The sequence below is a fragment of the Pelodiscus sinensis genome, chromosome 16, assembly GCF_049634645.1.
Source record: "Pelodiscus sinensis isolate JC-2024 chromosome 16, ASM4963464v1, whole genome shotgun sequence".
Taxonomy (NCBI): domain Eukaryota; kingdom Metazoa; phylum Chordata; order Testudines; family Trionychidae; genus Pelodiscus; species Pelodiscus sinensis.
The window spans coordinates 31,882,595-31,906,249 of NC_134726.1; the positions used below are offsets into that span (position 1 = coordinate 31,882,595).

At 45.8% G+C, this 23,655-nt stretch overlaps 1 protein-coding gene across 2 annotated transcripts in view; it reads left to right on the forward strand.

Moving 5' to 3' along the window:
* MYH16 (myosin heavy chain 16) overlaps window positions 1-23,655 on the forward strand; it is a 64,027-nt gene that overhangs the window by 11,842 nt on the left and 28,530 nt on the right. For both annotated transcript variants that reach the window (XM_075899679.1, XM_075899678.1), the window contains 14 exons: window positions 2,842-2,940; window positions 4,120-4,223; window positions 6,158-6,296; window positions 8,036-8,304; window positions 9,246-9,416; window positions 11,016-11,195; window positions 12,050-12,176; window positions 13,802-13,863; window positions 15,235-15,322; window positions 16,264-16,381; window positions 16,869-16,989; window positions 19,173-19,309; window positions 21,619-21,700; window positions 23,362-23,535. In XM_075899679.1, coding sequence (XP_075755794.1) covers window positions 2,842-2,940; window positions 4,120-4,223; window positions 6,158-6,296; window positions 8,036-8,304; window positions 9,246-9,416; window positions 11,016-11,195; window positions 12,050-12,176; window positions 13,802-13,863; window positions 15,235-15,322; window positions 16,264-16,381; window positions 16,869-16,989; window positions 19,173-19,309; window positions 21,619-21,700; window positions 23,362-23,535 — 1,871 coding nt within the window. The remainder of the gene's footprint in view (window positions 1-2,841; window positions 2,941-4,119; window positions 4,224-6,157; window positions 6,297-8,035; window positions 8,305-9,245; window positions 9,417-11,015; window positions 11,196-12,049; window positions 12,177-13,801; window positions 13,864-15,234; window positions 15,323-16,263; window positions 16,382-16,868; window positions 16,990-19,172; window positions 19,310-21,618; window positions 21,701-23,361; window positions 23,536-23,655) is intronic.

Here is a 23,655-nt window from a genome sequence, read left to right on the forward strand (position 1 = left end):
GTTCACAACACACCTGTTAATGCATCCTAGAATCATGTTTGCTCTTTTTGCAACAGCGTCACACTGTTGATTCATATTTAGCATGTGGTCCACTATGACCCCTATATCCTTTTCTGCTGTACTCCTTCCAAGACAGTCGCTTCCCATTCTGTATGTGTGAAATTGATTGTTCCTTCCTAAGCAGAGCACTTTGCATTTGTGCTTATTAAACTTCATCCTGTTTACCTCAGACCATTTGTCCAGATCATTTTGAATTATGACCCTGTCCTCCAAAGCAGTTGTAACCCCTCCCTGACATCTTTCACTGACATCAGTGGCCTGAATTGTATATGGTTATCTTCTGCACCAGGGCAAAGCTAAGATTAATTCCATTAATTTGATTGATTTGCTCTGCTGTCAATGAAACCAGAATCTGGTCCTATGTCTCAGGTGAAAGTAACCATACCAGTCAATGCTATAGTTACTTGTATTCATCATTAATCATCATCATCATCAGTGCAATGGCATGACTGTGATATACTTCAGGATCCTAAAAATAACTTTATAAGAAATGTGCATTGTTCTTTGCACATGTGCATTTAACTGCACATCCCACTTCTCAATGAATAGAGACCATGGCATGTTTCCTGGCTAGGGATTTTCACGAGGAAGAAGAAAGAGAGAGGAAACATACGGACTGTTGTGTTTTTTCCTGGGGGAGTCTCTATGTCTGTTGCTTTTTACTGGTCCCTGCTTTGCTGCCCACACTGCAGGTCTTTTGTTGCATTCACCTCTTTTTGGACAAGGAGGTGTAGATTTTTTCTAAGTCAGTCAGGACTACAGCTCTACTAGCTGCTGAACAATGGAAGGTGCTTCTTCCTCTAACTACTTCTTTGTGAATGGCTGAATTTCCTGCCTCTGCATCATTTGTAAATTTCAACCTCAGTTGGTATGCCCAAGAGAATGAGACTAGGAATCAAACTTAAATCTCTGCCTGCCTTTCCCCAGCACTGCTGTCTCAGGTACCCTCTCTAGGGCTACGTTTACACAGCAACATTATTTTGAAATAACTTAGCCTGCGTCTACACAGCAGGCCGTTATTTTGAAATAGTATCGAAATACTGCCAAGCTGGAGGACTTCTTACTTCGGCTCCTGTAACCCTTGTTATATGAGGAGTAGGGGAAGTTGGAGGAAGAGTGCTCTGTTTTGAAATAAGTGCCGTGGAGACGCTCCCAATTTCAAAATAAACTATGCAATCGATGTCGCTCAATTTGCGTAGCTTATTTCAGGTTAAGCCCTGCTGTGTAGACACACCCTCGCTTACCCAAGCAGCCAGTTTCTTCCCATTCAACAGCTGGAGCAAGAGTGCCTCCCTAAGCTTAGCAGCCAATTATACTTCCCCAGCCAGGCCTTGATTGGCTACAGTCTGCTCTCTCCCCATCCTCTTGCAGGGCTAAGTTTAACCTTTATTTCACTAGAGAGGGGAGACCAGCTGCCCCAGTGCCCTTTATAGCAGTGAGAAACAGCATCATAGGACCACTGCACATGGGCATAGGACAAGACTACAAGGCATAGGGAATCTTTTCTGTGGGTATGTCTAGACTGCATCCCTCTGTCAACAGAGGGATGCAGATTAGGCAGGTCGACATTGCAAATGAGGCAGGGTTTTAAATATCCCGTGCCTAATTCGCATAAAAATAGCCACTGCGTTTTGCCAACTCAGCACTTTGTCGGCAAAAAAGCGGCAGTCTACAGGGGGATCTGGTGAGAAAGAAAGCCTTTTTTGACAGATCCTGTAAACCTCCTTGAAGGAGGCATAAGGAATCTGTCAAAAAAGGCTTTCTTTCTCTACAGATCCCCCTCTAGACTGCCTCTTTTTTGCCGACAAAGTGCTAAGTCGGCAAAACACGGTGGCCATGTTTATGCAAATTAGGCACGGGATATTTAAATCCCTGCCTCATTTGCAATGTCGACTTGCCTAATCTGCATCTCTCTGCCGACAGAGGGATGCAGTCTAGACATACCCTATGTCTTTTTTTTAGAGAGGAAGAGCATCTCAGAGATGATTAGTAGTTTAATCATATATATTGAATTTCCATAGCATCCTTTGAAATTGTAAGAGCTTGGGGACAGTTGTGTATCTACAGATAAGAGCAGGGATCTGGGAATCAGAAATCTTGGACCCACCACTGATCTATGATGACCGTGGATACGTGGCTGCATTTCTTGCCTCTCTTCCACCTCTCTGCAAAATAATTATAGTAAAGCTGATCTGACCGGGAATGTTGTGAAGTTTATAAAGTTCTTTGAGGTCCTTGGGTCAAGGATGGTCCAAGAGTGCAAAATCCAGATTGAACCTCTCTAGTCTGGCACCTTTGGAGCATGATTGGTTCTGAATGAGAGAATTTTATGGTCCATAGGAGGTCAATATTGTCTAACAGCATTACCAACCCTTCCACTGCTTACTGGGCTGTTAGAGGACATTTAGGGTACATGAGAGCTAAAACCAGCACAGAACCCCGAGAGCCTGGACTGGTGGCTGTAAACAAACTTTGTGGGACTGTGGGGGAACTTGGCCACACTCATGAAAAGTGAATATCTGGCTCACTAAAATCATGCCGGACAATGAATATTTCTGGACCAGAGTTCTGGACTACAGAGGTTCACCCTGTATTACACTTATTGTTACAGTAATGGTGGATACAGGGAATGGAAAAGGAATTTGCTTCCAAAGGACAATTACTATCCATGAAATTCTGATTCCATTGACATCAATGAAGTCAGGATTTTCCTATGCTTTTCCCCCTGGCTGCAGTCTTAACATGGGCTTGGATTCACCAATGGTCCCCTTCATATTTCAGATCTCCTCGAGAAATCTCGCGTCATTTCCCAGCAGGCAGCTGAGAGAAGCTATCACATCTTCTATCAGATCCTCTCTAAGAAGAAACCAGAAATCATTGGTATGACACTTCTGTGTATATTCACTCCAAGGGTACGTCTAGACTACCGCGTTTTGTCGACGGAAGTTTTGTCGACAGATACTGTCGACAAAACTTCCGTCGACAATTTGCGTCCAGACACATGGAGTTCTGTCGACAAAGCAAGCCGCTTTGTCGACAGAACTCCGTAGTCTGGACGCAACGTTACAGGCAATAACACCTTCTGTCGACAGAACTCTGTCGACAGAAGGTGTTTTGCCTCGTAAAATGAGGTATACCAGCGTCGACAAAACCGCGGAGTTCTGTCGACGTTATGTCGACAGAACTCCGCGGTAGTGTAGACGCTGGTATTGTTTTGTCGACAAAACTAGGTAGTCTAGACACACCCTTAGTTCGGACTTCCCTGAGATGGACTCTGTTTCCAGGATGAGAAATCTATTCACCAAAGCTGTTTATCTGTGGTTAAAGTAGGTTTATTCAAGAAGGAGCAAGGAGGAGGAGGAACACTGAGGAAGACCAGGCCAGTGAGTGGAGGGGAAGTTGTACTTCCCCTTCTTTAACCCCTGCTGCTGACTGGTCTAAGGTCAGCTGTTCTGATCAGGTTTGGTGCTAAGGTGATGCACATCAGGTGCATCTTAAATCTGTGGATTACTAGAGCACAGAGATTGCTTACTTCCCTAGACATGGGAAAACACCGAGGCTGAGGTTTTCAATGTTGCATAAGAGATTTGGATGTCCAGTTCCCATTCATTTTAATGGGAATGGGGTGTCCACATCCCTAGGTGATCTGAAAATCTCAGCCCTAAAGGAAGTCTTTTGGAAAGCGCTCTATTAGAATTGTATTCTAAGGAAATGAAACTCCCAGTTCTCCTCCCCATCTAAAGAGTTTTCCTTCTCCACCCATAGGTCCGGTGCAGGGACAGCTTTGTAACGGCATTGCTCTCAGAGGGTATGTCTAGACTACATCCCTCTGTCGGCAGAGGGATGCAGATTAGGCAGGTCGACATTGCAAATGGGGCAGGGATTTAAATATCCCATGCCTAATTTGCATAAAATGGCCACTACGTTTTGCCGATTCAGCACTTTGTCAGCAAAAAGCGGCAGTCTAGAGGAGGATCTGTCGAGAAAGAAAGCCTTTTTCGACAGATCCCTTATGCCTCCTGCAAGTGTAATCTCTTCTTGATTTGCCTCCATCTGCAGAAACTTTGCTTCTGGTTTCTGATCCCAAGCATTACCACTGGATAAGTCAGGGTGTAACTACAGTGGACAACATGGACGATGGGGAAGAGCTGCTTGTCACAGATGTAAGTATGAAAACATGAAGTGGGGGGAAAAAAGAGTCTCGCTAAACACGATGTTCCTCCATGATTTCAATTCTCTCTAGAAATAAGGGAGTAACTTCTTAATCGTGAGAGTGATTAACCATTGCAGCAACTTACCTAGGGATGTGATGGATTCTCCATCGCTGGGTTAGCTTAACCAGAAGTTCTGGGCTTGATACAGGACATCCTGGGTGAAATTCTATGTTATTCTAGACATCAACCCAGATTAATTATCATGGTCTTTTCTAGCCATAACAGCTATGAGTCCATAAACTTTGGTGCACATGGATTCAAGCCCACTTACCTCACTCACATTCAGAATTTCATTTGAGTTCTTGTATATGGAAAAGAAGCAGGTTTTGAGCCTGGGTAGGTTCTTTGACAAAGGGCAATCTGGCTTTGGAAAGAGCTTATTAGATATCCTTGCTCCTGATGTTACTATTGCAAGCTACACAGTACAAACGGTCTTCAGCTGCCGATGTTATAGTGTTGCATGTCCCTGTAGAAGAGCTAGCATTGTAAATTAGATGCTAGCGAGAACAATCGCTTTAGGCGCAGAATAGTCCTCAGAAACACTGAAATCTCCCATTTGACATCTTTCTACGGGCTATTTTAAATTCAGTTTTGTTATGGACTCACACCACAGAGATGGGAAAAGGCCAAGTAGATCGCCTACTCCCTTCCCTTTCTGTTTGTTATTGCAGAACTGTTTCCTACAGTTAAATCGTCAGTGTTTTGGTCAGGCTAGTTTCAGGTGCCTTGAAGATGGTATTTGGTGACCTGCATTTCAGGAAATATTGATAAAGGTCCCAAAAGGCAGAGTATTACTGAGCCACGTTTCTCTCCGGTGCGATTCTATCAGAGCCAGTGAGGTTAGAGAAGAGATGGAAGCAGCTCTTTCTGTCTTCCATCAAGTGCATTGTGCACACCAGAGGCAGGTTCCAGCCCATTGTGGGAATCCACGCAGCCCTTTCCATGGGAGAGAATGATAAAAAATGAACCTGAATCTGAAAATGACCTTTTTTTTTAAAGAGGTGCCTGGTGTTTCACTGGCTCGCGGCCTTGAAAATGAATGGATTGAAATAAAACAGCTGAGGTTCTCAGAGCCCTCTGAAGGGCTCTCGATACCTTACTCCTAAGAGTCTAGAAAGGGGGTTGTGGCAATTTCAGCAAATGTGCTGGATTTAACGCCTTACGTCATGAGATTGTTCCAGTGATGTTGGGGGAGGGGGGCAGACCCTGAGCTGGCATTACATGGTGGATGAAAGGCAAGCAGGCTACACTGATGTCTACCAGCTGAGGAACCATCGAAATGACTTCCCTGGAACGCTATCCAGAGCCAGTTTAACGGGATCTCACTGGGATGGTCTTGAAGGGCTGTGAAATGACTTTAGGGCTGTGTCTAGACTGCATCCCTTTTCCATAAAAGGGATGCAAATTAGACACATCGCAATTGCAAATGAAGTGGGGATTTAAATCCCCCCCCACTTCATTTGCATAAACATGGCTGCTGCTTTTTTCTGGCTCGGAGCTTTGCCGGAAAAAAGCACCAGTCTAGACGGGGATCTTTCGGAAAATAAAGCCTTTTCTGAAAGATCCCTTATTCCTTATTTTAAGAGGAATAAGGGATCTTTTGGAAAAGGCTTTATTTTCCAAAAGATCCCCATCTAGACTGGCACTTTTTTCCGGCAAAGCTCTGAGCCGGAAAAAAGCGGCAACCATGTTTATGCAAATGAAGCGGGGGGGATTTAAATCCCCACTTCATTTGCAATTGTGATGTGTCTAATTTGCATCCCTTTTCCGTAAAAGGGATGCAGTCTAGACACAGCCTAGGTGTTTGCAGTAAGGAGAAGTCCTCCTATTTAAGGTCCAGATAAGTATTTCCCTGTTCTGTGTGTCTCTTTCTCCTCGGCCAGGTGGCCTTTGATGTTCTAGGCTTCTTGCCGGAAGAGAAGCTTGGAATTTACAAGCTGACAGGAGGCATCATGCACTTTGGCAACATGAAGTTCAAGCAGAAGTCAAGAGAAGAGCAGGCTGATGTAGAGACCACTGAGGGTAGGTTGGGGTCACCACTTTGGGTCAAAGTACATCAAGGGGATCGACAGCTGACACGAGAATGGATTGTTTTACTCAGCCAATTCACTCACGTCCCTGAAAAGCTGCCCAAACCAGAGCATGTCTCCAAAGGATAAAAATGACTTTAAACAACCAATTGTTGGAAAACATAATCCCAACTATACATACAAATTGATGGGAACTAATTTAGCTACAACGACTCAAGAGAGAGATCTTGGAGTCATTGTGGATATTTCTCTGAAAACATCCACTCAGTGTGCAGCGGCAGTCAAAAAAGCAAATAGAATGTTAGGAATCATTAAAAATGGATAGAGAATTAGACAGAGAATATCTTATTGCCACTATATAAATCCATGGTACACCCATATCTTGAATACTGTGTACAGATGTGGTTGCCTCATCTCAAAAAAGATACCTTGGCATTAGAAAAGGTTCAGAAAGGGGCAGCAAACAGGATTAGGGGTTTGGAACAACTGCCATATGAAGAGAGATTTAAAAGACTGGGAAGTTTCAGCTTAGAAAAGAGGAGACTCCGGGGATATGGTAGAGGTCTATACAATCATGACTGGTGTGGAGAAAGTAAATAAGGAAAAGTTATTTACTTATTCCCATAATGTAAGAGCCAGGGGTCACCACATGAAATTAATAGGTTGCAAGTTTAAAACAAACAATAGGAAGTATTTCTTCATACAACACACAGTCAACCTGTGGAACTTCTTGTTAGAGGATGTTGAAGACCGGGACTTTAACAGGGTTCAAAAAAAGAGCTAGTTAAATTCATGGAAGATAGAGCCATCAATGGCTATTAGCCAGGATGGGTAGGAATGGTGTCCCTGGCCTCTGTTTGTCAGGGGCTGGGAAAGGGTGACAGGGGAGGGATCTCTTGATTATCTGTTCTATTCATTCCCTGTGGGGGCTTCTAGCATTGGCCACTGTCGGCAGCCAGGACACTGGGCTAAATGGACCTTTGGTCTGACCCAGTATGACCATTCTTATGGTCTCCATCTGGATATTCTTAGGCTAGGTCTAACTCTTTCGGCAGAGGGATGTAAATAAAGCACATTGGAAGTGCAAATGAAGCGAGGATTTAAACATCCCACACTTCATTTGCATAATCACGTTCGGGCGCTGCTTCGAACAAACGCCATTTTGAAACTGAAACTGTAGCTTAGACACAGTTCTGCCGACAGCGGGGTGATTTATCTACAGATCGCGATTATGCAAATGAAGCACGGGATATTTAAATCCCCACTTCATTTGCACTTCCGATGTGTCTGATTTACATCCCTCTGCCGACAGAGGGGTGTCGTTTAGAAACGGCCAAAGCGAGCAGACGCGCTACCGGGAGCTGCCATTCACCAAAGGCATGTCAGGCCTAGACATGTGATTGAGCATTCAGCAAAGGGCTTGACTGTTCCTCAGAGACATCACACTGCATTGTGGGTAGGATGGAGTCCTGGTGGAGTGGGCGGACAGAATGTCTCTGGGAGCTCACAGATGCACAGAGGCAGAGCACTTCCTGCTGCATCTCTTTATTGCCCATTCACTACCCCCCCAACTCCAGTATGGATGACCAGCTATGCTGGCCAGTGTGAATGAGGGGACAAAACTAGGGCCCTGTCTCTCCCTACCCCTTGTGGAATGCCAGACCAAACAGGAGACCAAGCCACATTCTTCCTCCCTTTAAGATTAACCAGGTTCCTCTTGTCCTTCAACAGTGGCTGACAAAGTTGCCCACCTCATGGGTCTCAACTCAGGGGAGCTGCAGAAGGGCATCACCAGGCCCCGGGTGAAAGTGGGCAATGAGTTTGTGCAGAAAGGGCAGAACATGGAGCAGTGCCAGAACTCCATCGGCGCCCTGGGCAAGGCCGTCTATGACAAGATGTTCAAGTGGATGGTGGTCAGAATCAACAAGACCTTAGACACCAAGATGCAGAGACAATTCTTCATCGGGGTGCTGGACATCGCTGGCTTTGAGATCTTTGATGTACGCAAAGCAAGAGACCCTCTCTCCGCAGTGGGACCCCTCTTCGTTTGGGAAAATATTTACTTATCGTCCTTCCCCGCTCCAAAACGTTAGCTTCCGTATCAGTGGCCGTGCCAGTGTAATCAGTCACTCAGTCAAGGGCATCAAACAGAGGTTGATATCCTGGCAGAAAACAACCATAGAGCATGGGGGTAAACTAATGAACAAATGACCACACTGGATCTCACAGCTGCAGGAACCTGGCGATCAGGCGGCTTTGCTGTAGGGAAAGAAAGATGCATCTTGTTTGGATATTTAATTACATTGGTACATCATCCACTTCCTGACAAGAATGGGCAGCGGGTGAAAGCCCCATTGGGGAAGGCACGCCGAAGCCCTGCCCTTTCCACCCAAAGCCACATCCCTTCCCCTGAGACCAGGCCCCTTCAACATCCTCCGCCCCTCCAGCTTTCCCCGGCCGCCGAGCTGCTGGGTTGCTACATGGCATGGCCTCAGCCCTCCCTAGATGCCGGGCTGCCATGTGGCACAGCCCGAGGCCATCGCAGGCAGCTGGGCAGGTTAGGCAGTTTTGGGAAGGCAATGCCTTCCCTTGCCTGCATTACCAGCCACCCACCTTGACAAGCATCTGCCCATGAGGGGGATCTTCAGTGGTGAAATATCTGGAGGGGACATCACGGCCAACAAACAAATAGCTCAGAAACATTGGCAAATTTACCTGAAGCCCAAGTCTGATCTCATTTACATCACAGAGGGGATCGGAAATAACTCTGAAGTTAGCAGGGTGGCTTTCAACTGGCACTGGACTAGTGGAGATCAGAACTTGTCCCCTAGAGTGGATAATCTGCTTCTTGTGAGGAGCTGTGTTGCATCTGCAGCTGGGGGTGGGGAGGCATTTCAAAGGCCACGGAGTAACTGCATTGCTTATCTCCTTCTCTCTGCAGTTCAACAGCTTTGAGCAGCTGTGCATCAACTTCACCAATGAGAAGCTGCAGCAGTTCTTCAACCACCACATGTTTGTGCTGGAGCAGGAGGAGTACAAGAGAGAGGGCATTGACTGGGAGTTCATTGACTTTGGCCTGGATCTGCAGGCTTGCATTGATCTCCTGGAAAAGGTAACTTTCCCTGCCCTGAGGGAAAGGAGTGTGGTGAGTGATCTAGGACAGTTGTAGAGAAGGGCTGTAAGGATGGTTAGAGGACTGGAGAACGACCTCTCTGACAGGTGGCTTGTTTAGCCTAACCAAAGACGGGAGCTATGCCTGCTCTCTGTCACTATATTGGAGGAATACACACTAGGAAGGAAGAAGCATTATTTAAGTTAAGGGCCCAATGTTGGCAAAAGAACAAATGGATATAAACTGGCCACCCACAAGTTTAGGTTTGAAATTAAAGGCAGGTTTTGAAGTATCAGAAAAGTGAAGTTCTGGAATAACCAGCCCCGGGGAAGACACCTTCCAAGGCTGATCTTGATAAGTTACGGAGGGGACAGCATGATGAGACAGCTTACAATAGCACACGGCCCCTCTGTGATTGATAGCGAATATCTCCACGGGTCAGAGATGGACACTAGATGGAGAGGGACCTGAATTCTTTGCAGGTGTCTGCAGGTGGATTTCACAAACATGCTCACAGTCTAACAGCTCTCCAAATTTGAGGTCGGGAAGGAATTTTCCCCCAGATCAGATTGGCAGACTGGGGTTTTTTTTCCATCTTCCTCTGCAATCTGGGGCACGGGCCACTTGATGGTTTGAACTAGAGTAAATGGTGGATTCTCTGTAGACTGAAGTCTGTAAATCAGTCAATTACTTTTTGTCAGGTCAAGGTCCTAATTTCTTGGTCAAGTTACAGTCAAGATCTAGACACCAGAGAAAGTAATAAATAATAAATAATAATAATAAACAACAGCTATAGAGAAAGGTTTAGGAGGCTATTCAAAAGTGACTAGTGGTCTGGATTTGGCCTGCGGTCTGCCTACTGACTAAACCCAGCTTTCAGTCATGATTTGAGGATTTCAGTAACTCCACCGGAGGTTACGGGATTATTTTGGGACTGGATGGGTGAGGTTCTATAGTCTGCAATGTGCAGGAGCTCAGACTGAAGGACCGCAAGCCTACTCAGCTTCACATAAATAAGGGTATGTCTACACTACCCCGCTAGTTCGAACTAGCGGGGTAATGTAGGCATACCGCACTTGCAAATGAAGCCCAGGATTTGAATTTCCCGGGCTTCATTTGCATAAACTGGGCACCGCCATTTTTAAATCCCTGCTCGTTCGAACCCCGTGCCGCACGGCTACACGCGGCACGAACTAGGTAGTTCGGACTAGGCTTCCTAGTCCGAACTACCGTTACTCCTCATTCCACGAGGAGTAACGGTAGTTCGGACTAGGAAGCCTAGTCCGAACTACCTAGTTCGTGCCGCGTGTAGCCGCGCGGCACGGGGTTCGAACGAGCAGGGATTTAAAAATGGCGGCGCCCAGTTTATGCAAATGACCCGGGAAATTCAAATCCCGGGCTTCATTTGCAAGTGCAGTATGCCTACATTACCCCGCTAGTTCGAACTAGGAGGGTAGTGTAGACATACCCTAAATGACTAGATGATAATCTAATAGTGAATGACAAATCACAGGTGAAGCTGCCTTAGCTCACCCTACGGAAGGCAGCAGTGAGCTTCTCTCATCTGCTTCTCCCTTGTGGTCCTCTTTCTCTCCCCAGCCCATGGGCATCTTCTCCATCTTAGAAGAGCAGTGCGTGTTCCCGAAGGCCACAGATGCTACTTTCAAGGCTGCTCTGTATGACAACCACCTAGGAAAATCATCCAACTTCCTGAAACCCAAGGGAGGCAAGGGCAAAGGGCCCGAGGCCCACTTTGAGCTTGTGCACTATGCTGGCACGGTACGTACAGAACAACGTTATTGCCGTTGGCATCTCATTTATATAGATCTGGCTACCCACGTGGGCCTGACCCTGCGCTCACTGATGTTAATGATGAAACACCCCCTGACTTCAGTGGAAACAGATCTAGGACTGCCTTGCAAACCCAGGGCTGCTGGACACATGCCTGGGTGCTCAGTGCTTCCAAGCCCATGTTTCAGCTTTCACAAGACCCTGGGTCATGCGTTCAAGGCCTTTATTAGTCATATTCCCTGTTGGAGTAAACTGGTAGAGTTCTGATGACTTCAACAGGGCAGCACCAATTTACCCCAGCAAGGAATTGACTCCAGCAGGGTCTCATTGAAATGTATCTCAGAATGCTTAATAACAACAACACATGAGATAAATCACAACCTAAACCTGCAACTGGACTAATGTCTGATCAATAACTCAATAGCAGCACGCTTTCGTGAATTGTGAGTAGCAAGTCAATTGCATGAGCGAAACATGTCAGGGTTGGTCTACATATAATTGGTCCTACCTCAGTGTGGGTGGGATGGCCTAGGTGACCTCTCCAGGCCCCTTCTAACTCTGCATTTCTGTGATTTCGGATGGACCCATGTCTATCCCACCTATGCTGAGGTAAAGCCAAGTACATGTAGACCAACCCTGACAGATGTTTCACTCATGCAGTGGACTTACTTCAGTGAGTAAGTTAATGCGGATTGAGAGTTTTCAGGCAGTGGATTTCTCCTCCCTCTTCAGGGAGTCGTCAGGGCCAGTGGTCAGCGGAGAAGCATCTTCTTCTTTATATCATGTTGCAGCAATGTTCTCTTTCACAATCTGGAGTGTTCACAGTTCTCTCCCTTCTCTAGGTGGGTTACAATATTACTGGATGGCTGGAGAAAAACAAGGACCCCCTGAATGAAACAGTGGTGGGCTTGTTCCAGAAGTCCGGCATGGCACTGCTTGGCAACCTCTTTAAAGAGGAGGAGGCGGCAGGTAGGGTCAACGTTACATAATGCAGCCAATGCAACGGGGTTGAAAGCAGATGTGATCATGTCTAGGGTTTCCACACTATTCTCTGTGGGCAAGATAAGGCCCGGGGTTGTAGTGCCCTCTGCAGACAGGTAACAAACCATGCCCTGCTCTGTGATAAAACCTCTTCCATGCTGAAAGACCAACTAGCACTGTCCTTGAAAACTATGCCCCCATAGTGCACTCCAATCAGCTCACCTAGTTGGAGTGCACATTGCTGCTGGCACACACTTGTGTCTGCATGAAGCGAGGATGCAATGTGGAGTTAATGATAAACTATGGAATTCCCTCCTGGCAGTGAATGGCCTTCTGTGACCAGACAAATGTCAGGTTTCTATCAACCAGAAAACTTGCTGCCTCATCGGATTGTTGCCAGCCCAGCCTGGGGCTCTGGAATTCAAAAGATGAATGGGAAAGCTGTTTATGACAAAGGCTTTTCAAGGGTACGTCTAGACTACATGCTTCTGTCATCAGAGGCATGTAGATTAGGCTATCAGACATAGGAAAATGAAGCGGCGATTTGAATAATTGCTGCTTCATTTAAATTTACATGGCTGCCGCGCTGAGCCGACAAACAGCTGATTAGCTGTTTGTCAGCTCAGCGCGATAGTCTGGACCCGCGGGTGTCGACATCAAAGGTATTTGTCGACCACCCAGGTAAACCTCATTCCAGGAGGCATACCTGGGTGGTCGACAAATACCTTTGATGTCGCCACCCGCGCGTCCAGACTATCGCGCTGAGCCGACAAACAGCTGATCAGCTGTTTGTCGGCTCAGCGCGGCAGCCATGTAAATTTAAATGAAGCGGCGATTATTTAAATCGCTGCTTCATTTTCCTATGTCTGGTAGCCTAATCTACATGCCTCTGGCGACAGAGGCATGTAGTCTAGATGTACCCCAAGTCTCAACTTATTAGCACATGGGGTCAAATTCTCCTCTGAGGGTACATCTAGACTACACGACTTTTCTACAGGTATCCTGGAAAAGCTCTGCCACGTCCAAGGAACGTGTCCGCTTTTCCGAAATTTTTTTTGGAAAAAGCAGACGTGGTTTTTTGGCATCCCCTGTAAACCTCGTTTTACAAGGAAGAAGGGATGATCCAAAAGAGGGGTTTTTTTTATCTGACATTTGGCCGTGTGTAGACGGTCCAAAGGTCAGAAAAGCCTCTTTCAGAAGAAAAGTGGAAAAAGATCTGAAAATTTCAGTATGCAATTTGCGTATCTTTTTTCGACTTTGCTTTGTAGTGTAGACACAGCCTCAATTACCCGGGTCCCACTCCATCCAATCACAGCACAAAACAATGCAATTGCACCACAATAACCGAGAGGAGAATTTGGCCCAATGTATGTACAAAATACATGTCTCCTTTCCCTTCTTTTCCAAGGCCTGAGCTCAGCTCAGAGTCCAGGATTCCCTTGCAGTAATAAATACATTAAAAAATCCCTAAGCCTGAATAGCGTGAGAACTGTGCTGTGAGCTCCAGGCTCACAAGGGGATGTATTTGTTTTGTGTGTGACAGTACAGCACTCTCATTTAATGCACAGCTGAGTGTATCACTTCTACATTAAGCATTTTAATATTATCTTCAGCTGGTACTACCAAGAAGCAGAAGAGAGGCTCTTCTTTCATGACGGTCTCCAACTTCTATAGGGTAAGTGGCCATTTGCCACTGATGATCCATCCATTGTATTGTACTGGGGTAGGGCCCCACGCCCCCATTGGGCCAGGCACTATATACTAGGGATGTAAGAGTGTAGCCGTTTAAACGGGTGTGGAAGCACGAGCTTATTGGTTATCCAAACTACCCGGCTACACATGGCTCCCAGTAAGTTGCCTACCACCCCATGCTACTGTATTAGGGATGTTAAAAAGCATTTAATTATGAGATCATGGTTACATGGCTACACAAGGGCAGACAGAGGCTCCCACCTACTACCCTTCACTGCTGTCTCTGTAGTTGATTAACCATGTAACCACTGAAAATTACTGTGGTTACACATGGCAGGCCCTGGCTCCTGCCTGCCACCCCACTCTTGGGGAGCTGGCTGCTGTCTCTTAAAAGCCAGCTCCCCATGCATACCCATCTCCCCTTCCCCCAATGCTGCTGCCTCTGATACTGAAGCAGCAGTGCGGGTGGGGGGAGACTGTGTATTACACTGCATGTTAACCAATGAGACTGTGTAAACGGTTACACTTTCATATCCCTACTCTGTATCAGAGGCAGCAGCTGGCTCCCCAGGAGTGGGGCGGTAGGCAGGAGCCAGTAGCTGCCATGTGTAACCACTAAAAGTTTCAGGGGTTACACGGTTAATTAATTACATGCATTTTAACGTCCCTACTATACACACATGATAGACAGAGGCCATGCCCTAAGGAACAGTCTAGGAGATGAGCTAGGAATTATAGCTGCATTCTACGAATTATTTTGAGGGAGAGTTCTTTGTCCTATGTTATACAAAAAGTCAGACAAATTGATCAGTGGTCCCTTCTGGCCTTGGAATCTAAGTTTTAGAAAAGATCCAACAGGTAGACATGACCAATCGAGGCTGGGAGCACAAGAGAACAGTGAGATAGTTTATGAATAAGAACAACATTGGTTGCCTAAGATCACATCAGCTGCCTTGTAGAACTGAATCTCCAGGATTCAGAACCCTCTTGATCACCCCTGGGGGGAGGTGTCGTCAAACATTCATCCATGCAACACTCTTCATCTGGGCTGTGCAGCATCAAGCCTGGACCTGCATCCTTTTGCTATCTTTGCAACTGGGCAGCGTGGATTAACTTACTGTGCATGAAGCACTGGAATGAGTTGCCGAGGGAGGTTGTAGAATCACCATCATTTGAGATTCTAAAGAGCAGGTTAGACAAACACCTGTCAGGGATGGTTTAGATGGTGCTTGGTCCTGCCATGAGTGCAGGGGACTGGACTAGATGACCTCTCAAGGTCCCTGCCAGTCCTGGGAGTCTGATTTAAGACCTCTCTCTTCTGCTTGCCTCACCCACTTTTATTGATCTTCTTCAGGAGCAGCTGAATAAGCTGATGACCACTCTGCATAGCACGGCCCCCCATTTTGTACGCTGCATCATTCCAAACGAGTTCAAGCAGTCTGGTAAGTATCTGCAGAGCCACTGAACACACTCGTGCAAAGGGACACAAAGCCTTCAGCATTAGCTTTGGCTGGCTGAACAGCAAAGGTCTACCCAGTACTGGAAGTACATGGGCCATCGCTTCATAGAACACCTCCATGTCCCCTAAAGGCAATATTAGTATGCAACAAGACAGTGTGGCTAATGAACCCTTCATTCCTCCATGGATATCCAATAAATAGGATCACCAAACTGGATAAATTGATACCATCAACTGTCAGCCTACATTGTCTGTGACTTACTCCTTCATTGCAGGATCAATTAGGGAGACAGTGGCTGAAAGAGAAGACTCTTGTTCTGACTGAAATCTTTGTGATCAAATCGACTGGGAAGGAAAGTGATAAAAAGTGTGCAGGCCAGATTAAGACATGCAGAGATCCTAAACTACATCAGGCTTAAGAGATCCCATTGCATTACCAAAAAATATGTATTCTTCTAACAGAAAGCACAATGAAAATAGAAATACAAAAGTTTTATATTTGCATATCAACTGGTACATAGGCAAGGATGCGACTAACAACCAATAATTTTTTTTTTCATTTAGAGGCTCCTCAACATCAGAGGCCCTAATCTGCCACTTACTTATCTTGTGTGTAAATCTGGCACTGCACATGGGCTTCTGTTCAAGGATGGTTATTTCCCTTTAACTCCTTATCTACTCCAAAATCTGCTTTTGGGCTGATAAGTGTGCTAGACAATTCAGCTCCTGGATTTCCATCCGTGTTAGTGGAATCCCAACAGCACAGTCATTGCAAGGGGACAGTGTGTGAATTCTTCCATTGCCAATCTCTCCCTTTCCATTTTTGTCTAGCTGAAGGCAAACAGCACGAGTAGCTCCCATTGTTTTCCTCCCCTCTGGCTCCGTAAGGAGAAGGGCTGACCTGGACTCTGGTTTTTTTTGTAGGGGTGGCAGATGCTCACTTGATCTTGCACCAACTGGCCTGTAATGGAGTGCTGGAGGGCATCCGTATTTGCAGGAAGGGCTTTCCTAACAGACTGCAGTATCCTGAATTCAAGCAGAGGTGAATGTTTGTATTCTTCTGCCCATTTGTTATAGTTTGGGAGGATGGGCTCCTATGACATACTATATAGTAACCTCCTTGGACAATCAGGAGGTGGAGGAGCAGTGGATACTCCATTCCTAACCCTCCACTTCCTTTCCTCCAGGAACTCTTATTAAGTAAAGATGAGAAGCTAGGAATGGGTGACAGGAGATGGATCGCTTGAGGATCACTTGTTCTGTTCATTCCCTCTGGGACATGTGGCATTGGCCGCTGTCAGAAGACAGGATACTGGGCTAAGTAGACCTTCGATTTGACCCAGTATGGCTGTTCTTACGTAGAAACAGAGATGGTTATAAACTCCTCACAGCTGGGAATGGTGCAGTAAGCCCTTTGGAGACATTTGCTAGAAAAGACTGAGATGGAAGAAGATATTAGCCCTTGCCTTGCTTTTCTACACTGGTCCTAATAATGACCCCTTCGTCATTACACGTCTTTCTCATTACAGATATCAAGTCTTGAACCCCAATGTAATCCCTCAGGGATTTGTGGACAATAAGAAAGCATCAGAACTGCTGCTTGGCTCTATTGAGCTGGCGGAAAATGAATACAAAATTGGGCATACCAAGGTACTGTGTTTTCTTACCAAATTAAGCTAAATTAATCCAAGGCCAATGTAAGTGTGTCCATGCAGGGAACTGCACCAGGTCAGGCTGATTTCAAAACAGATTTCTATTCAAGCATCGGGAATAAGAGTTAAAAGTTCCTGAGCAATCCTTAACTCTGCCCTCTGTGCCTGCATTGCCTATTCTGTGAACGCACAACACAGTGCAATGTATGTGCTGTTTGTCAAAAGCAGCATAGTATATGCAAAGGAGTCACACTTTTATAGATGGGCCGAACCCTGGGGTCGCCTCACTTTTTACTTGCTCCTTAATATACGTCTACACTGGAAATACTGCAGTCCTTTGGTGGCACAGCTCTAGCACTGTATTATAGACACTACAGTGACAGAAAAGGTTCTTCCGTGGTTATGCTTATAAGAAGCACAGGGGATCTTTTTTTGGGGGGGAGGGAAAACACACACAGACACACACACACACACACACACAATGTTATCGTTACCACTCCATGGTCCAGATCCTTTTGCCGGCTATATTGATCACGGATAGGAAAGAGCGGGGTTCTATCAGTCCAGACCAATGCTCCAGAATCTTGACATGACAGAACCTGGATGATAACTATAACATTGATTGGCGGGACGGGGACAAAAGGGGGAGTGTCTCTGTGTGAGCACATACTGGCTGCTTTACTATTGTATTCTTAGTAAACGCGGTGTATTGCCTTTTCCCCTAAAAAGATCCCATGTGCTTCTTGTAAGTATAACACTACCACTGTAGTAAATCCTCTTCCCTGAGAAGCAGTAGCTAGAATTCTTTTGCCAACCTACCTGTGTCTACATTGGGGTTTCTGTTATCTTCATTATATTGTGCAGGGTGTGAAATTTTTTGTGACCTAGCTTCATAAAATAGACCAGGCCTTAGTCAAGCAAAAATTCCACTGGAGGAGAATTTTGTCTGACTTCAGACTGAATGGGAAAAAAAACCTCAAGTAAAGAGGCCTTGGTTTTTGCTCCTTAATGGAGCATGTCAGGAGTTAGTTTTTCTGTATGTACATTTTAGGTGATCACTTGATGAAATAAACTATTGTGATGCGCATGAAGAGGCAGAAAAATGTTCAGCTTTTTGCAGGAATTTATAATGGAATTTTCTAACTTTTATAATACTCCCACACCATTTGCTGCGTCTCTAGCATATTTCATCCTCTGATTTCAAAGTGTTTTACTATATGTCAGTGTAACGGGGTGGCACTCACTTCCCGTGAGCGCCCTGTCTGGTTGACTGCATGTGCCTGCATTGCATCAGTTTATCAGCCTCTTTTGGCTACTCAGTCCTCTGTCCGAGTCATACAGCCTGGTGTGAGTCACTCAAAATTCATTCCAGGGTACACCTCTAACAGGGACCCATTCCAGTACCTTTTGCTAGTATCTCTCTCTGTTTCTCTCTCTGTTTGTTTCTCCACTCAAATAGAGAGTAGTGTCTCCAGGACTTCCCCTCCTGGAGGTAATTTCTTCCTCCTTACCTCAGGGCGTGGATCTCAAGTCCCACAATCCACAATATTTCTCTGCATGGAGCTCTCTGTGAGGCTGCTAGTCTCTCAGCCAGCCAGTCACAGTCTACATGCCTCCAGGACTCCAGAGACACTGAGCTGACTCTGGTCCTGCAGCTTCTTCTTATAGGCCTTCCTGGCCCCTGATTGGCTGGTTTCTCTGCAGCCATTCTAGCTTTCTTGGAGGACTTCTCTATGGCCCTTTTCTGGCCTGTCTGGTCCGCCCAATCACAGTCAGTTAATTAAATCCACCAGTGATTCTGTTGTTATCCTCATTTCACTATTAAAGGAACACAGGCAGAGAGAGCATAAGAGATGTCACTTAGGACACACAGCAAGTCAGTGCTAGAGCCTGAAATAGAACCCCAGAGTCTTGACCCCAGTCCCTTGCTCATAAAAATTTCAACTTTAATATTTTATTATTATATAATTCTGTGTACCTATAGTGATAGTAAATGCAGGTGAAGAGTCAGACAAGTCAATGAAGGCAGAAACCCATATATGGAAACAAAAAGGGGTCTAGCAGCCCTGAATAAGCCCAGATATCCTAGTAAGTCTAGAGACAGGGTCAGAATTTCATAGATTTAAAGTTCTGGTGCATGGCTTGGAATGTTAAATCCTAAGTCTTCTCTTGCTCTTCAAGGTGTTCTTCCGTGCCGGAGTCCTGGCCAAACTGGAAGACATGCGTGATGATCGTCTAGCAAAGATCATGACCATGTTGCAGTGCCGTCTTCGTGGCTTCCTGATGAGGATTGAGTTCAAAAAGATGCTGGAAAGAAGGTATCTCTTTGAAATGGGAGACACCACCTCGTGCATCCGAGAGAGCACTAGGAACAATTGCTAACATGCTTCATTCTCTATGAGGCACCAGGAAATGAGTCTTGGATTCCAACCCATAATCCGTGCACACAACCAAAGTAAAGGAGCCATGCAATGTGGGATCTACATGGGGGAGTCAAAGCATTTAACAGTCCAACCCTTCTGGCTACATAGGTGCAGTAAAGCCATGCTGCAGCCACAGGACTACAATAGCACCACTGCCCCCCGTGCATCTACCCTACAGGGGATACCAGTTGGTGGTTCTGTGTAGTGAAGGAGCTACATAAACTCTGCTAGTATTTAGGAACCTGATTGTACATTGTGGTGCAGTAAGTCCTTTGGCACATGGCTTCTAGGCACACAGCTGGTGGAGCTCAAAAGTGGAGCCTTAATGCTTTGGTCCTATTCTGTGCAGTAGCACAGCATTATTTCGGCAGGCATCAGGGGGTATTTCTGGCTGCAGGATGCGGGAGCAGGGGGAAAGGAGGCAGTATTTCCAGCTGCTGCACCATAGAACACTAGAACTGGAAGGGACCTCGAGAGGTCATCAAGTCCAGTCCCCTGCCCTCATGACAGGATCCAGTATTGTAGAACATCCCTGATAGATGTCTATCTAACCTGTTCTTAAATATCTCCAGAGATGGAGATTTCTCAACCTCCCTAGGCAACTTATTCCAGTGTTTGACCACCCTGACAGTTAGGAAGTTTTTCCTAATATCTAACCTAAACCTCCTTTACTGCAGTTTAAGCCCATTGCGTCTTGTCCTATCCTCAGAGGCCAAGGACAACATTATTTCTCCCTCCTCCTTGTGACACCCTTTTAGATGCCTGAAAACATGTCCTCTCTCAGTCTTCTCCTTTCCAAACTAAATAAGCCCAATTCTTTCAGTCTTCCTTCATAGGTCCTATCCCCTATGGGTCAGGACCCAAATATGGGTTGCCCTTACATTTCAAAAGGGTTGCCAAGTGTCTCCCCCGATGGCTCTGCCCTCCCTCCTCCCCCCGTTTTTGAATTGCTTTGGGTCACCAAGTCTTCCTGAATTGTCAAAATGGGTCCCCATCTGGGAAAGGTTGGGAACTGCTGCTCTAGACCTTTAATCATTCTTGTTGCTCTTAGAATCATAGAATACTAGGACTGGAAGGGGACTCTTCTCTGGACTCTCTCCAATTTCTCCACATCTTTCTTGAAATGCGGTGCCCAGAACTGGACACGATACTCCAATTGAGGCCTAATCAGCACAGAGTAGAGCGGACGAATGACTTCTTGTGTCTTGCTCACAACACTCCTGTTAATGCAGCCCAGAATCGTGTTTGCTTTTTTTGCAACAGTGTCACAGTGTTGACTCATTTAACTTGTGGCCCACTATGATCCTTTTTTCCGCATGAAACACCGTGTTCTATTTCAGGGGCACCAGAAAAGAGGAGACTGAGGGGGCATATGATAGAGGTCTATAAAATCATGAGTGGTGTGGAGAGGGCGGATAAAGAAAAGTTATTTATTAGTTCCCTAAATAGAAGAACTAGAGGACACCAAATGAAATTAATGGGGAGCAGGTTTAAAACTAATAAAAGAAAGTTCTTCTTCACACAGCGTGTAGTCAACCTGTGGAACTCCTTGCCAGAGGAGGCTATGAAGGCTAGGACTATAATAGAGTTTAAAGAGAAGTTAGATAATTTCATGGAGGTTAGGTCCATAAAAGGCTATTAGCCAGGGGATAAAATGGTATCCTTGGCCTCTGTTTGTCAGAGGCTGGAGAGGGATGGCAGGAGACAAATCGCTTGATCATTGTCTTCAGTCCACCCTCTCTGGGGCACCTGGTGTTGGCCACTGTCGGTAGACAGGATACTGGGCTAGATGGACCTTTTGTCTGACCCAGTACGGCCGTTCTTATGTTCATGCTTTCAAACCCAATATAACCCTGTCACCCTTTTGCTACCTCATCCTAATGCTGCTGACTATTCTTGCATCTGGAAGAAGACTGCTCCATCCATTCCGACCCCATGCCACCAGAGTAAACCCACCCATACAATAAACACTGCCTTTGAAAATAATAGCTGAGTTAGGAAACCATCCGGGTAAATGAAGAGAAAACTCCCATTGCCAATGGAGAAGTATGAGTTCAGCATATAAGAATGAACTGAAAACTACATCTGTCAAATAGTCCCCTCGCTTCATACCAAGACATTGTATTGATGTCTCAACCACAGTCACACTGCCAGGAAACCGGTGACTGTTTCTAAGCCACCCAACCTGTTCTGTTTCATTACAGGCTAGGCCTGATCTTGATTCAGAGGAATGTTCGCAAATTCCTGCAGCTGCGCTTCTGGGGCTGGTGGAAATTGTATAACAAGGTGAGAACCCTGCTCCCCACATGAAGCACGCACATACACACCACGCTGTACCTGCATCTGCAGGATGAAATAAAAGCAGCTGCAAGCGCTGGCAAGAGACAGAGTGTTTGGATTTTGAAGATAAGGGTGGAAAAAAGAATTGCCTTGCCCAGTTATTCAGTGACAAGTCAATACACTCTGCATGCCAGTGACTTTCTTGTTAATTGTTAACCAGGAAAGAGGCATGAATGATTTCCTTCCAAGCCAGAGGAGTCTGGAAATGGAGGACACTTTAAAATCTGAACCTGAGCCTGCCACCTCCAGGGAATGGGAGTGAGGTTCTTTAGGAAAATCAAGCCCTGGATCTCCTTCCACCAAAACATAAAATTCAACTGTGCCTTAAGCGGCTAGGTGTTGGCGTACTCAATTCTGGGGATGGATTCTGGCTATTAATTAAATCCAGAAATCCAGAACAAAGTTTCTCGGGACATTTCCCCACCAGCTCAGAAAGATGTGGCCTAAATAGTTCAGATGAGCCAGATTCTGCAGGACTGGCTTCTTTTTTCTTCTCCTAGGCCTATTAAGATGAAGATTTTTGGTGGAAGGGGACAGAAAGGAGCACTGGCCAACATATTCATGCTTAGTGGTTGCTGAAGGACCTATATGCCAATTTAAGGCCAAACTTAAACATGGGGGAAGCTAAACAGCACCTGACCAATTTACCTGTGTATCCTTTGGGAGCAGAGCTCCCTCATCTGCACATGCATAATTGATGTTGCACACCTTCATATTCATTATTCAACCCCCTTTTTGTGTGCGTGCAAATGTGAACTGGGGCTTTTGCATGTGGGCAGGACAAGCCATTAAAAATGTGGACCCAATGTCCACAATGTACCTGACATTCAGCACCTCAGGAGCAGAGACATGGATCCTCAAAGGTATTAAGATGTCTTACTTTCCCATTGAAATAAATACCTTGGAAGATCTGAGCAAAGAGCATTCATAAGACATTAAGTCAGACTTTGATCTCAGGCTATGTCTAGACTGCAGGCTTTTTCCGGAAGAAGCTTTTCCAGAAGAGATCTTCCAAAAAAACTTCTTCCGAAAGAGAGCATCCACACACAAAGCACATCGAAAAAGCGATCTGCTTTTTTGAAAGATAGCGTCCAGACTGAATGGATGCTCTCTCGCATGTAAGTGTGATTGCTATGGATGGAATGGCCACCAGGGCACCTGTGCTTTTTCCTCTTTCCTCTTCTTGCAAAAGAACTCCCTCTTCCCCATCTTTTTTGCAAAAAGTTCTTTTGGAAAAAGGCTTCTTCCTCATAGAAAGAGGTTTACCAGTGTCAGAAAAACCCCTCTGCTCTTTTGATTTTCTTTCAAAAGAACGCGATTGCGGTGTGGACGTAATTGACGGGTTTTGGTTTTTTTTTTTTGAAAAATGGCTGTTTTTCAAAAAAAACCTCTGTAGTGTAGACATACCCTCAGTTACACTGGTGTGTCTCTGCAGCCGCTCTAATAATGTCAGTGGAGGTCAGAATCTGACAAACTGTCTTGGATCTCTTTGCTGAGGCCTAGAATGGAAGCACTCTGCACTGAACCAGTCAGAAAGAAAGAAATCCACCCAGGAGCATTGAGAAGACCCATTTGTGACCCTCTCTGGTTGAACTGCTTGCTTGCAGGTGAAGCCCTTGCTGAACGTGGCCCGACAGGAGGATGAGATGAAGGCAAAGGAAGAGGAGCTGAGGAACGCCATGTCAAAGACTCAGGAGCTGATTGACCGTGTCAAACAGCTGGAGGAGATGACTGCCACCCTGAGCCAAGAGAAGAAGGACCTCACCATCCAGCTGGAGGCTGTGAGTTTTCCAAAAAAGGATGGGTACTGGTTCTGTCTCTTCCTTGGGCCCGTAAGAGGGCACTGGCCATAAGCTCTGCAAATGATTCATAAAAGGGCTTAAGAATATGGACTGAGTCCA